At 40.8% G+C, this 14377-nt stretch overlaps 1 protein-coding gene across 7 annotated transcripts in view; it reads left to right on the top strand.

Moving 5' to 3' along the window:
- The window catches only part of PHF20 (PHD finger protein 20), a 138139-nt gene that overhangs the window by 27214 nt on the left and 96548 nt on the right, over nucleotides 1-14377 (top strand). For 5 of the 7 annotated variants that reach the window (XM_059898144.1, XM_059898145.1, XM_059898146.1 and 2 more), the window contains one exon: nucleotides 13513-13684. In XM_059898144.1, the coding sequence (XP_059754127.1) occupies nucleotides 13513-13684 (172 nt within the window). Of the gene's footprint in view, nucleotides 1-10858; nucleotides 10945-13512; nucleotides 13685-14377 lie in introns of all 7 variants that reach the window. The other 2 variants (XM_059898148.1, XM_059898149.1) reach the window with 1 other exon arrangement.

Here is a 14377-nt window from a genome sequence, read left to right as displayed (position 1 = left end):
AGGTGTGATTGCTGGGTCATAGGTTAAGTGTGTGTTTGACTTGATGAGAAACTGCTGAACTGTTTTCCAGTGTGGCTATTCCATTTTGCATTTCCACCAGCAATGTATGAGAGTCCCAGTTGCTCTGTATCTTTGCCAGCCCTTAGGGATTCTTTTCTTTCCCTCTTTTTTAGTTTTTATTTTTAAAATTGAGATATAATTTACATACCATTCACTCTTTCAAAGCATACAAATCAGTGGTTTTTAGTATATTCACAAAGTTGTACAACCATCACCACTCTCTGATTTCAGAACATTTTCATCACCCCAAAAAGAAACCTCATATCTATTAGCAATCACTTCCCTTAGTTCTCTCCAGCCCTAGGCAACCACTAATATACTTTTTGTCTCTGTAGATTTGCCTATTCTGGGCATTTCATAGAAACCAAATCAAATAATACGTGTTCCTTTGTGACTAGCTTCTTTCGCTTAACATGGTATTTTCAACATTCATTTGTGTTATAGCATGTATCAACATTCTTTATCATGGATGAATAATATTCCATTATATGGATATACCACATTTTGTTTATCCATTCATCATTTGATAAATATTTGTATCATTTTCACTTTTTGGATATTGTGAATAATGCTGTTATGAGCATTTGTGTATGAGTTTTAGTGTGGACCTATGTTTTCATATCTCTTGGATATCTACCTAAGAGTGAAATTGATGGATCATATGGTAATTAGCCTGTTTAAGCTTATGAGGAACTGCAAACTGTTTTCCACAGCAGCTGTACCATTTTACATTCCCACCAGCAGTGGGAATTCTTTTTTGATTGTTTTTATTTTTTAAGTGAAATAAGTAAAATCTTCAGCTGAGATCTTGGTCTTGGGTTTGAGGAAAGAAGATAAGGTATGCAATACCATTTAGGAGAGTGAAGAGGGATAGGATGTGAGAAATGTGGTAGGATCGCTGGTGCCATCAAGTGCCATTAAGGTCCACTGGAAGTTGGTGGTCATGAAGTTTTTCCAATAAGCTTCAATAAGCTTTTTACTTTAGAATAGTTTTAGATTTACAGAAAAATTCCAAAGAAAATACAGAGAGTTCCCATCTGTATGTACACCCAGTATTTTTATTTTTCTTTCTTCCTTCCTTCCTTCCTTTCTTTCTTTCTGCGTTGGGTCTTTGTTGCTGCATGCGGGCTTTTCTCTAGTTGCAGCGAGTGGGGGCTACTCTTCGTTGCGGTGCGTGGGCTTCTCATTGCAGTGGCTTCTCTTGTTGCGGAGCACGGGCTCTAGGCGCACGGGCTTCAGTAGTTGTGGCACGCGGGCTCAGTAGCTGTGGCTCGCGGGCTCTAGGGCACAGGCTCAGTAGTTGTGGCGCACGGGCTTAGTTGCTTCGCGGCATGTGGGATCTTCCCAGACCAGGGCTCGAACCCGTGTCCTCTGCATTGGCAGGCGGATTCTTAACCACTGCACCACCAGGGAAGTCCTGTATTAGTTTTTAGATTTTCCTTGTTTTGGATGATTTTATTTATATCAGTATGGACTCAGACATTTATTTTAGACTTTGGGTATAATCCAGTACTACTTTATTTATTTTGTTGCTCCTGTTTTTATATTGGGAGCTCTTTCATTTGGCTCTTTTGTCCTTTTGTCGTACTCCCATCATAATTTTGTGTTTAACACTTCCTTATTTCTGGCACTACAAAACATCCCAGGCTCATCTTGTGTATATTTCCTGCCCTAGTCTGAGAATCAGCTGTTTCTCCAAAGAGCCTTGGTTTCTTTTATTGGAAAATGGTATTAGATGCTGAGATCTGGGTTCTAGGTATGTCCCTTGCTACCGAGGGGTCGCTGCTTCTAGGTTCTGGATGATGATGATTTTGAGTAAAAGATAAAAACAGACAAGTTATACAGAACCCAACAGGCAAAACCTTTAGAGGCCCCTTGGAGCCTCCTTGGCTCCTCTCTTCCACTCCATCACCTAGGCCATCAGCTCATCCTGTCAGATCCACCTGCAGAATCTGTCCTGACTCCGACACTGGCTGCCACCTTCACCCTACTACTGTGGCCCAGGCTCCCATTGTGGATCTTGTGAACCTCGGCAGTAGCTGCCTAACTGGTCTCCTGCGTCCTTCTGGACTCCTCCTCCTCCTCAGGCTCTTTTCCACTCAGCAGCCAGTGGTAGGCCCTGGAATTTTAAAAAACTTTTGATAATGATTTTTATGGCAGTTTACAGTTGTAAGACATTGAATTAAGAAGAGAGAAAAGATGCTACTCCTTAAGAATGTTTATTTTTAATTTTTTTAAATATTTCTTTCTTTAGGCTGTGCCGGGTCTTAGTTGTGTCACGTGAGATCTTAGTTTCGGCATGCATGCGGAATCTAGTTCCCTGACCGGGGATCGAACCCAGGCCCCCCGCATTGGGAGCCTGGAGTCTTACCCACTGGGCCACCAGGGAAGTCCCCAAAATGTTTATTTTTTAAAGAACTTTCATAGAGCTATAATTTATATTAGAGTACACATATTTTATGTGTGTAGCTTGATGAACTTTTATACATGGATATACCCATGTAATCACCCAGATTAAGAAACAGACATTCTGGGCACCTCAGAAGACCTTTTTTCCCATACCCAGTCACACAGCCCCCCTCACCCCCAGGGGGACCACTATTTGTGGCCATGCATTTAAAGTGAGACCCATCAGGGACTTCTCTGGTGGTCCAGCGGTTAAGACTCTGCGCTTCCAATGCAGGGGGCTTGGGTTCCATCCCTGGTTGGGGAACTAAGATCCCACATGCCGCATGGGGCAGCCAAAAAAAAAAAAAAAAAGAAAAAGAAAAATAAAGTGAGACCCATTAGCGTGTGCGTATTCTCCAGCATAATCAGCTGCCTGGGTGCAGGAGTGGAGAATGTGGGGGTTCTGATTTACCTACAGTTGGGGTTTGTCCAGGCAGGTATGATGGAGGGCAAGAGGGGCCAGGGAGTTGAGGGTATATGCAAGGAAGTGAGATTAAAGGATAAGATTTCCAGGATGAGACTGAAGTGTGAGAGCAGGCAGAAGGGACAGCGTGAGCAAAAGTATTGAGGGTTCAAAGAATATGGTGTGTTCTCAGAGTCTGGAGAGGGGACAGATCAGGAATAGTGGGAGACTGGGCTAAAAAGGAAGATTTTAAGCAGGAGAGAGACATGGTCAGATCCTTTCTAGGAACTGAAAAGTGGTGGTGTTTATTCAGTCGCCAAACATTTATTGAGTGTCTCTGTATCTGGCCCTTTGCCAGTACTGGTAGAGGGGTATAGGAGTTAACCTGGATGTACTGACTATTCAATTGTGAGAAATGGTCAGCTTAGAGAGGAGAGATGAATTCAAGACATTTCCTGAGTTAGAAGTGTCCGATGTTGATTAATGGAAGTGGTGAAGGGGTAGGAAAAGAGTTAAGGCATCCAAAACAGCACAGTTTTTCTGCAGCTTAATAGTCAGCCCTTTGTTTTACACTAAATACAATTTCCATCTCCATCCCTTCTCCACAAAGGCTGGAGATGGCTTAGAATGTTACTTTTGTGCATAGAGGTCGTTTGCTTCTGGTGTGTGCCCTGAGCCAGGAATAGAGAGGTACACTCTGATTCTTGAAGTAAATGATTGCTGTATGTTTGCAGAAAGGCTCTGTATATAGGGAAGAATCTGGAAGCAGCCTGAATGCCCAAACCTTGGGGGAAAGTTTAGGCAAATTATGGGCTACCACCAGGTAGACCATTAGGTAGCTAACACAAAAGATACCTCTGTGGACCTGTGTTACTACAAGCATGTTCGTACGTGAAGTCAGGTTAAGAGCAGAAGGCTCTTCACTGGGTTTAGTGAGAAGATTTGGATACTGATCTTGGTTACACCTCTTCCTAGTCACTCTCTTTGAGCCTCCATTTCCAGAAATGTAAAATGGGTGCAGTGATAATAACAGTTCCTTAAGCCCTCATGGGATGGTGGTAAAGATCCTGTGAGATACCTTATGTAAAGGCAGTTTATAACCCCTAGAGTAAACTACACACATTGGTTATTAGTAGCCATGTGAGTGAATGCTGACCGGTTGGAGTAGGAAATCAGAGGGAAATTGTTATCCTTTCTGTTCCTCTTTTTCCCCCTGTAACATTTCTTTAGTTTGTATTTTTGGCGTGTATGTGGGGGGACCAAACAGATTTCTGCCAGGCACTATCTAGCTGCTCTAATTTAAGCATGTGCACAGTGCGCAGTGTTGGGCAGCTTAATTTTGCACAGAAGCAGCCAAGACTCTGAGCAGCAAGCCTTCCTGGGACTTGAGGTCATATATTGTGGACAAGCCAACGTTGTATTTCTGTGTCAGACCTGGACTGTTCTTTGCCTTTCTGGACATGCAGGTGGAGTTATTCCCTTTTATTTGGTGTGGGTTTCACTGTCCCACAGCCCTCTCCTTTCCTTGGTGGAGCTCTAGGGGAGATTGGCTTATCTGGTAGTTTAGAGTAGTGTGTCTCAAACTCAAAAAAACATAGGGACTGTTGCCTCCAACCTATGTACTATCTGTGGATCCCACTTTTAGTAGCATTGGGGCAAAATGCTACTATGTTAGTTATGTATTGCTGTGTAACAAATTTTCTCAAAATTTAGTGGCCTAAAACAACACTAAATATTACCCTTTCAGTGTGTGGATCAAGAATTCAGGAGCAGCCTGATGGAGGGTTCTAGGCTGAAGTCTTATGTTTGTCTTAAGCTGGTGCTAGTCGCTGGCAGGGAGACTTCTGGTTGCACGTGGACCTCTCCATAAGGCATCTAAAATGTTCTCATGACACGGCACCTGGCTTCCCCCAGAATGGGGAAACCAAGAAGCAGCAGTGCTTTGTGTGTGTGTATGTGTGTTAAAATATACGTAACATAAGTTTTACCATTTTAACCATTTTAAGTGTATAGTTCAGTGACATTAAGTGCATTCATATTGTTGTATAACCATCACCATCACCCATCTCCAGAACTAGGTAGGTATGTATGTATGTATGTATGTATGTATGTATGTATGTATTTAAAGTGTAGTTGATGTACAGTATTATATAAGTTACAGGTGTACAATATCGTGATTCACAATTTTTAAAGGTTATGGTCCATTTGTAGTTATTATAAAATATTGGCTATATTCCCTATGTTGTCAGAACTTTTTCATCTTCCCAAATGGAAACTGTACATATTAAACAGTAACTCCTCATTCTCTTCCCCCACCAGCCCCTAGCAACCACCATCCTACTTTTTGCTTCTATGAATTTGACCACTCTAAATCATGCAGTATTTGTCCTTTCGTGATTATTTCATTAGTATAATGTTTTCAAGGTTCATCTATGTTGTAGGGTATATATAAGAATTTTACACTTTTTTAAGGCTGAATAATATTACACTGTGTGAACATATCACATTTTGTTTATCCATTCATCTGTCGATGGACACTTGGATTGCTTCCACTTTTTGGCTGTTATGGATAATGCTGCTATGAACATTGATATACAGATAACTGTTTGAGTCCCTGCTTTCAATTCTTTTGGGTGTTTGCCCAGAAGTGTAGAATTGCAGCACTTTTTATGACCCAGACTTGAAGTACTCCACCATCACTTCCGCCACATTCTATTTGTTAGAAATGAGGCCACATTCAAGGGGAGGATAATTAGTCTCCACCTTTGGAGGGAAGGAGTGTCAAATTTGCAGATGTATTTTAAAACCACTACAGCTGCCTTTGGAGAGTGATCATATAATGCCAGGTTAATAGCAAACACACACACTAAAATTCTTTAGTAGTACTTGATTATATGGTGGTCATCTTGATCAGTGCATCTCAACCTTTTTCATGTTGTTGCTCACCTCTGATCCATTTGTGGCATCTCAGCTGGGAAGCTCTAATAAAGATGGTTTAGATTATGGAAAAGCACAATAAAACATTCCTCAAGGAGACCTTGTGGACCATCAGCTCTGTGTTCACTAACACCCAGTGGTCCATGGATTGCTATTGGGGGAACAGTCATTTAGGGCCAGCTGCCCATCTGTACAATAGGTGTGGAATCCGTAAGGTTCCTGCATAGTTCTCTACACAGAGTTGCTGTTTCTTTTCTCACCTTCAGTTTCTTGTACTTCCTTATCTTCCTTTGTTCTTCTCTTCCTCTGTACCTATGCTGATTTACTTATATTACACCCTCTCCCAGAAACACTCTTCAGCCTCACTGCCTCCTTCATCACCTGGAAAATGCCTGTTCATCTTTCAGGATTGAGTCAGCTGTCTCCTTTTCACTAGTTGACTTGGCCCTCCTTCCTCAGCCTCCTTCCTCTCCCCCTCTGCCTTAGAACTAGCCTTTTGCTCCTTGGTACCCTATTCTATCTTAAGTAGTCTTCTGTAGTTGCACCTGTGATGCTTTATTACAATTATTTGTGTGTATAGTTATACATTTATTCCTCCTGAGGATACTGCAGTAAGAGATAGATGTCTTTAGGGGTGTCTATAATATCCTGGGGAAGCAGGCCATATAAACATAAACAAGTAAACAGAGGAACAAATGAAATAATTACAGATTGGGTCGAATGTTATTTATGAAGGAAGCAAGCAGGAGACTGACACAGATTGGAAGGGGACGGGGGCTACTTGAGATAGTCAGGGATTCTGAGGCTGCAGGAGGGTAAGGCTCTTTCCTGGGAAGAGTGGGCAGGGGAAAGTGATTCAGGTGAAATGAACAGACCAGGTATGGGAAGGCAGTATATGTCGGAGGAAATGAAAGGCCCCGTGTGCCTTGTAACATTGTCTTCCTGCCTATGTCAGCTGTTGTGATCACATGACTTTATAGATTTTGCTCTGTATTTCCAAACCCTGGTACACTTCCTGGCCCAGAGTGGGTACTCAGAAAATGTCAGGGGAGTTGATGAATTTCTCTTTCTCTAATTTTTGTCATTCTCCTTGTGTCTTTACATTTGATTGGCTACACTGCCCTTCTGTGGCTTCTTGGTTTAGTGACCAGTTATATGGTTTAGTGACCAGTTATACCACTTGCTTAAGATAAGGTCACCATAGTTACCTAATTTACTATGAAGTTTAGGTTATCCGACCTTTCCAAGTTGAATTTTATTTTATTTATTTATTTTTTGGCTGTGCCGCATGTCTTGCGGGATCTTAGTTCCCCAACCAGGGATTGAACCCAGGACCCGGCAGTGAAAGCACCAAATCCTAACCACTAGACCACCAGGGAACTCCCCCAGGTTGAATTTTATTTTTATTTATTTATTTTAATTTATCTTTTCTGCGATTTTTTTTGTTTTTTTTTAAAAAATTTATTTTATTTATTTTTTGTTGCATTGGGTCTTCGTTGCTGTGTGCAGGCTTTCTCTAGTTGCGGCGAGCGGGGGCTGCTCTTCGTTGCGTTGCACGGGCTTCTCATTGCAGTGGCTTCTCTTGTTGCGGAGCACGGGCTCTAGAGCGCAGGCTTAGTAGTTGCGGCACACGGGCTTAGTTGCTCCGCGGCATGTGGGATCTTCCCGGACCAGGGCTTGAACCCGTGTCCTCTGCATTGGCAGTTGGATTCTTAACCATTGTGTCACCAGGGAAGTCCTCCTACCAGTGTTTCTTTATTTAATATTTAAGCAAAAGAAAATATACTGTATATTCTTATTTTCCTCTTTTGTAACACAAAAGGTATAAGATATGCATGATTTTATAGCTTGACTTTTTAAAATTTGGAAATCTTTGTCAATTCATAGTTTGTTCTCATTTTTTTTTTTTTTACAGCTGCATAATATTCTGTTTTGTGGATGTGCCAAGCAGCATATAAATCCAAGAACCATGAAGCTACTGGTTGATATCAGCCCATTAAATATTTTTCAAAACTTTTAATTTAAAAGTATTTATTTTTGCTTACACAGGTATTTTGTGACTAAATCCTTATAAAAATTAAAACCACAAGCAAAAGTCTCTTGGCCATTCCCAATCCCTCTCTCCTCCCCAGAGCTAAGTTTTGTTTCAGTTTGGTTTTTAATGTCTGCTCCTTTCTGGCTAGTATTTCCATTAGAAATGTGACTCCCAGCTGCAATGTTAGTTTGGAAACTAGAGTCTCATCAGTGGCTGTTAGTTACATGTTGAAGTTGGAAATTCTCTCTCCCCTTTTCTGTCTATACAGATTCCATTCACATCTCCTCTTTTGTTAACCTTGCTGCATCTTCTCCAGCTTCCTTCATGGTTGTTCCAGTATTTAGGTTGAACCAGATAAAATTACTATTTTTGTCAGTAAAAAGCAGTTGATTATCAGCTATTTCACGTGGTTCCACCATGTAGGTTTTTTTTTTTAATGTAGTTTTTTTTTTTCTTAATTTTATTGGAGTATAGTTGATTTACAATGTGTTGGTTTCAGGTGTACAGCACAGTGATTCAGTTTTACATATACATATATTCATTCTTTTTTGGATTCTTTTCTCATATAGGTTATCACAGAATATTGAGTAGAGTTCCCTGTGCTATACAGTAGGTCCTTGTTGGTTCTAGTAGGGTTTTTTTTAATAAAAATTTTTTATACAGTTTTTAAAGGTTACTTTCCATTTATAGTTATTACAGAATATTGGCTATATTCACTGTGTTGTACAGTACATCCTTGAGCCTATCTTACACCCAGTAGTTGTGCCTCTCACTCTCCCATCCCTGTATTTCCCCTCCCCCGACCCATACCACTAGTTTGTTCTCTGTATTTGTGAGTCTGCTTCTTTTTATTATATTCACTACTTTGTTGTATTTTTTAGATTCCACATGTAAGTGGTATCATGCAGTATTTTTCTGTCTCTGACTTATTTCACTTAGCATAATGTCCTCCAAGTCCATCCATGTTGCTGCAGATGGCAAAATTTCATTCCTTTTTTCTTTTTTTAATATATTTATTTATTTATTTATTTTTGGCTGCGTTGGGTCTTCATTGCTGCACGCAGGCTTTCTCTAGTTGCGGTGAGCGGGAGCTACTCTTCGTTGCGGTGCATGGGCTTCTCGTTGCGGTGGCTTCTCTTGTTGCGGAGCACGGGCTCTAGGCATGCAGGCTTCAGTAGTTGTGGCACACAGGCTCAGTAGTTGTGGCACGCAGGCTCTAGAGTGCAGGCTCAGTAGTTGTGGCGCACAAGCTTAGCTGCTCCACAGCATGTGGGATCTTCCCGGACCAGGGCTTGAACCCGTGTCCCCTGCATTGGCAGGTGGATTCTTAACCACTGCGCCACCAGGGAAGTCCCTCGTTCCTTTTTTATGGTGAGTAGTAGTCCACTGTATATATATGTACCATATATTCTTTATCCATTCATCTGTTTTTTTTTAAATTTTTAAAAAAATATTTATTTATATATTTATTTAGGTTGCACCAGGTCTTAGTTGCAGCAGACGGGCTCCTTAGTTGTGGCATGTGAACTCTTAGTTGCAGCATGCATGTGGGGTCTAGTTCCCCGACCAGGGATCGAACCCGGGCCTCCTGCATTGGGAGTGTGGAGTATTACCCACTGTACCACCGGGGAAGTCCCTCATCTGTTTTTTTAAAAATAAATATTTTATTTATTTATTTATTTATTCCTTTTTTTGACTGCGCTGTGCGGCTTGTTGGATCTTAGTTCCCACACCAGGGATTGAACCTGGGGCATGGCATTGGAAGCGCTGAGTCTTAACCACTGGACCACCAGGGAACTCCCTCCATTCCTCTGTTGATGAACACTTACATTGCTTCCATGCCTTGGCAATTGTAAATAATGCTGCTGTGAACATTGGGGTACATGTATCTTTTTGAATTAGTGTTTTTGTTTTTTTTTTTTGTATATATATGCAGTAGTGGAATCGCTGGGTCATGTGGTAGTTCCATTTTTAGTATTTTGAGAAACCTCCATACTGTTTTCCACCTTGGCTGCACCAATTTGCATTCCCACCAATAGTGTACAAGGGTTCTCTTTTCTCTACATTCTCACCAACATTTGTTATTTGTGTTCTTTTTGATGATAGCCATTCTTACAGGTGTGAGGTGATAGCTCATTGTTATTTTGATTTGCATTTCCTTGATGATTAGCCATGCTGAGCATCTTTTCATGTGCCTGTTGCCCATCTGCATTTCCTCTTTGGGAGACTGTCTATCCACAGAGTAGTTTTAAAACTTAGTTGGTGTCTGGGTCTTCTCAAGGGCAGGGGCCAGAACCACATACATTTTATAATTTCTTCCAAGACCTGGAATTGACTGGCCAGATCAAAGTCACTTAATAACGTTCTGTTGGCTGATGAATCTGAGCTGTCCCCAAGGCAGCTGTGCAGTGTGAGCCACCAAGCCTTACTGGGTTGATCTCTAAGATCAACTGCTTGTCTTTTCTGTGAAATGGCAGTTGGGTTTCCCCATCCACCATGAGTGACTTGTATCCTTGTCACACTTTAGAGAATTAGGGAGAACCACCTTCTTCTTAGGAAAACTTACTGACCCCTTGGTTATTCTTGATCCTCCTGGAGAGATTTGTGTAGTCTGCAGACAGTGGGATGCCTGTGCCCTGTGAAGTTTTTGAACAAGGGAGTAGCTTTTGGCTAGCTAAGGGCCCAGAGGTCCTTCATACTCTGAGTGTGCGCAGTGGAGTTACTAGCCTAGGATTTTGCAGTTATTTCTGTGGATCCAGACTTACCAGACTTTTAGAAGGCACTGACCAAGTGCAAATTCAAAAGAATTTTTGTGGGGTTGTACTGAGTTGCCAACTTTTTATTTTGCCAAATGAGGATATTTAAAATAAATATCTAATTATATTTTTTATATTTAATACATGCTCATGGTACAACAGTCAAAACAAACAAAAGGATATATATTGAATAAAATAAGTCTCATACTTCCTCTCCAGTTCCTTAACTATCCAGTTCCCCTCCCAAGAGGCAAACCGGGTTGCTTGATCATCCTTCCAGAGATAGCCCACGCATTTAAAAACAGGTACGGATGTATTGGCTCTCTCCCCTCCCCCAAATGAATGGTAGTGCATTCAATACCGTTTCGCATCTTGAGTTGTTTCCCCCACCCAACTTTTCTTAGCGATCTTTAAAAATCAGTACATAGAGAGCTGCCTTATTCTTTTTAATGGCTGCATAATATTAGTAAGGATTAAAAACAATTACCATTGTTTTAATTTCAAAAGTATATTTAAGCACCAAGAAGTTAGAAAGAATGTGATCTTAGTATAAAGGAAAGTTCTATAAGTTAAATAAATTTAGTTCTGTGAAAAATTAATTCTGCGCGTTGGTCCAAAGACCTGTTTGAAAACTATTGCTAGAGATAGTAAACCACTAAAGAAAGGGCTTTGAATAGGAGTGAGTTAGGGAGGCTTACTAGTCTCTGGTAGGCTTACTGAATGAGAGGGCAAGAGGAATGCAGTTGAGATATCCATATCCTTCTCCTCATTTTATAGAGAGGAATAGACTTAGGGAAACCTCTTTTATGTCCTACCATTGTACTGTACTACTCAGTTCACGAGATCCTACAATTAGCTAGTCTGTTGTCAGGATAGCTTATATTTATGACAGCTGTGTGTAAGTTGGATTGGAGTAGGGGGACTAGTTTCAGGGCTGTTTATTCCTTTTGTTAATATTTTTTGAGCAATTAATGTATGCATAATACTATTAGGGATTTTGAAAAGCATACCCTGTCAGTCCTGTGTGAGAAATACCCACATGAAGTGATTGGGGCCTGAACTTAGAGAGTGACTGAAATTGGAATGGGTAGCTGCAGTCTGAGAGCTTTGGGTCTGAAGAATTGACAAGACACTCGACCTTTGGGAAGAATAGGGAGAATAGAATTCATTTGCTGAATGTTTATTGAATGCCCAGTATCTGCAACCTGCTATGGTTGGTTAACTCCAAGCGTACTGCCTTAGCAGATACTAGTGTAGGGTTGAAGAGGACACAGTGTACAGATGACACAAGGAAGCAGCCCTTTTCATTTAGGTAGCACATATTTATTAGGACAGTAGGGTACTAAGTGTTAGATGTAAGAAGAAGGAAATGGTGAGTGTCCAAGTTGTAGGGAGAAAATACGAATAGGTAGAATGTAAACTTTCTCAATCTAGAATAGCATTCTGATGAATACAAGTGTATTTAAGAGAACAATTGCATATTTATTTTTCTTTATTTTTAACCATTTATTTATTTTTGGAATGAGCAATACATTTATATGGTTGAAAAATGAAAAAGTATTAAAAGGTATACTGCAAAAGGTCTCCATCCCACTTTTGGCCCTCCCTGCCGCTATACCCAGTGCCCCTCTTGTATCAGTCAGGTTTAATGCTGGAAACAGAAACCATTCTGGGTACTTGAACCACAAAAGGATTTAACACAAGAAATTTGCTACTTACAAAATTGTTGGAAGAGTTGGAGGAGTGGGACCCAAGGGGGCTGCTCTTAGAGTATAAATTTGAAGGACCCACCACTGGAGCTGTGATCTGGAGGTCAGGAATTCATTACTGCTACTGCCACCCCCACCATTGCTGCAGTGACTAGACATTAGACCCTTGCCACTGCAGACCAGCATGTCAGTATCACCTGGGAGCTTGTTTAAAGCTCTTAGACCTTAGCTCCACCGACTGAATCAGAATCTGCATTTTAACAAGATCCTCTGATGATTTGCATTGCATGAAAGTTTGAGAGGTCCTGCACTGGAGCACTGGGTCTGGCCGCTACAGTTGCTTCCAAATCCACAGGTCTCCATGACCTTGATTGCCAATTGTAAGGGAGTCAAGCAAATGTAGTTGTTGGTTTCCTCAACTCTCAATCTAGAACAGTGGATTGGAGATTGAAAGAGCCCATCTAGTGAACTGACCATACTTCCACAAGTAACCAGTGTTAGTTTCTTGTGTATTCTTCTAGATGTTTTATGCATATTTAAGCATGTATGAATATATATATTCTTTTTCATCTTGTTAAAAAAATAAGCAGTAGCTTACTTACCATACACAGTGTTCTGCACCTTGCTCTTTTCATTTAATAGTTCATCTTGGGAGAGCTTTCCATATCATGACATAGAGCCATCTTCTTTTTAACAACTTCATAGTATTCCAATATATAGATAACAAAATTCTTAAAATTGAGACTAACACAATCTGGGCTGCATGGTCATTTGAATTTTTTAACACATGTAAAACATAATCTAGTTGTTAAATGTTTGCTTCCTGCCTCCTTTGTGCTTGGGTCTTGTGTATATGTCATCTTGTTTAACTTGCACTACAACACAGTGTGTTGGGTATCCTTCTTCCACTTTACATGAAGGAACTCAGGCTCTGAAAGGTTAATTTAATCACAGACTAAGGAATATCCTGGATGGGATTTGAACCCCAGGTCTGTTAGCCTTCATAATTTTCAATTTGACACAATGACACAGAACCTTTAAATGATAGGTTTTATTTAGTACTTTGAGACCTACTCCTTTGGGAAGAGGTTTGGAAGGGTATCATTTTGATTATTTTGGGTGGGTATTAAAGGCATTTAATTTTCTTTTTTTTTCCTGACTCAGGTATCCAGCTCACATAGAAGATATTGATTACGAAGAAGGAAAAGTACTCATCCATTTCAAGCGTTGGAACCATCGTTATGATGAATGGTTCTGCTGGGACAGTCCTTATTTACGCCCTTTAGAGAAAATACAGCTGAGGAAAGAGGGCTTACATGAAGAGGAAGGATCATCTGTGAGTAACAGATCTGGGCAATTCAGTTAATTAGTGGGGTCAGCCATTAGGTACTTTACGTTCCAGCCTTTGATGTTTAGTGTGAAAGTCTATAGCAGCTGGGGACCATCCTTATTTAGGCTTGTAGTGCAACTCTGAGATCTCCATGGCCCCTGGGGGTGTGCGGGGTGGGTTGTTGAAGAATCTCAGCTGTCATCTGTTTGTATGACGTGATTGATTTGACAGCTCATAAACTAACTTGGTTGAGACTGCATTGATGATGAATGGGGACTTTATCTCTCTCTTTTACACCACTGTGTCCCTTTAGATCATTTAGTAAGCTCATCTGCTGTCTCATCATTTATTAAGCAATCATTCCATGTGGAGCATTGTGCTAGCCTCATATTAAGGGCTTTTATAAGACCTTGAAGAATATTCATTCTTCAAAATGTAGCAATACAAACTGTGGGCTGGGAAAACAGTATGAAATATTAATGGTGAATGAGTGCCTCCTTTGTCAAAAGACCCTTTAAAAGTGTGGATGGTGTTAGGTGGCATGAATGCTGCTTCCCTTAAGATGAAGTAGCCTCTTTCCCTCCAGCTTGTGTACTTGGTGTGTTCCCTGGTGGTCCTGGGCTCTTAGGCTCACTTTCAGGGACAGAATAGGATTATCATTGGTGCTGTGCTATGGCTGTCCAGAACTCTTAAAATGGC

The sequence above is a fragment of the Balaenoptera ricei genome, chromosome 15 (genome assembly GCF_028023285.1).
Source record: "Balaenoptera ricei isolate mBalRic1 chromosome 15, mBalRic1.hap2, whole genome shotgun sequence".
Taxonomy (NCBI): Eukaryota; Metazoa; Chordata; class Mammalia; order Artiodactyla; family Balaenopteridae; genus Balaenoptera; species Balaenoptera ricei.
Note: the sequence above shows the minus strand (reverse complement) of the source record. Positions and strands in the feature narration are given on the sequence as shown.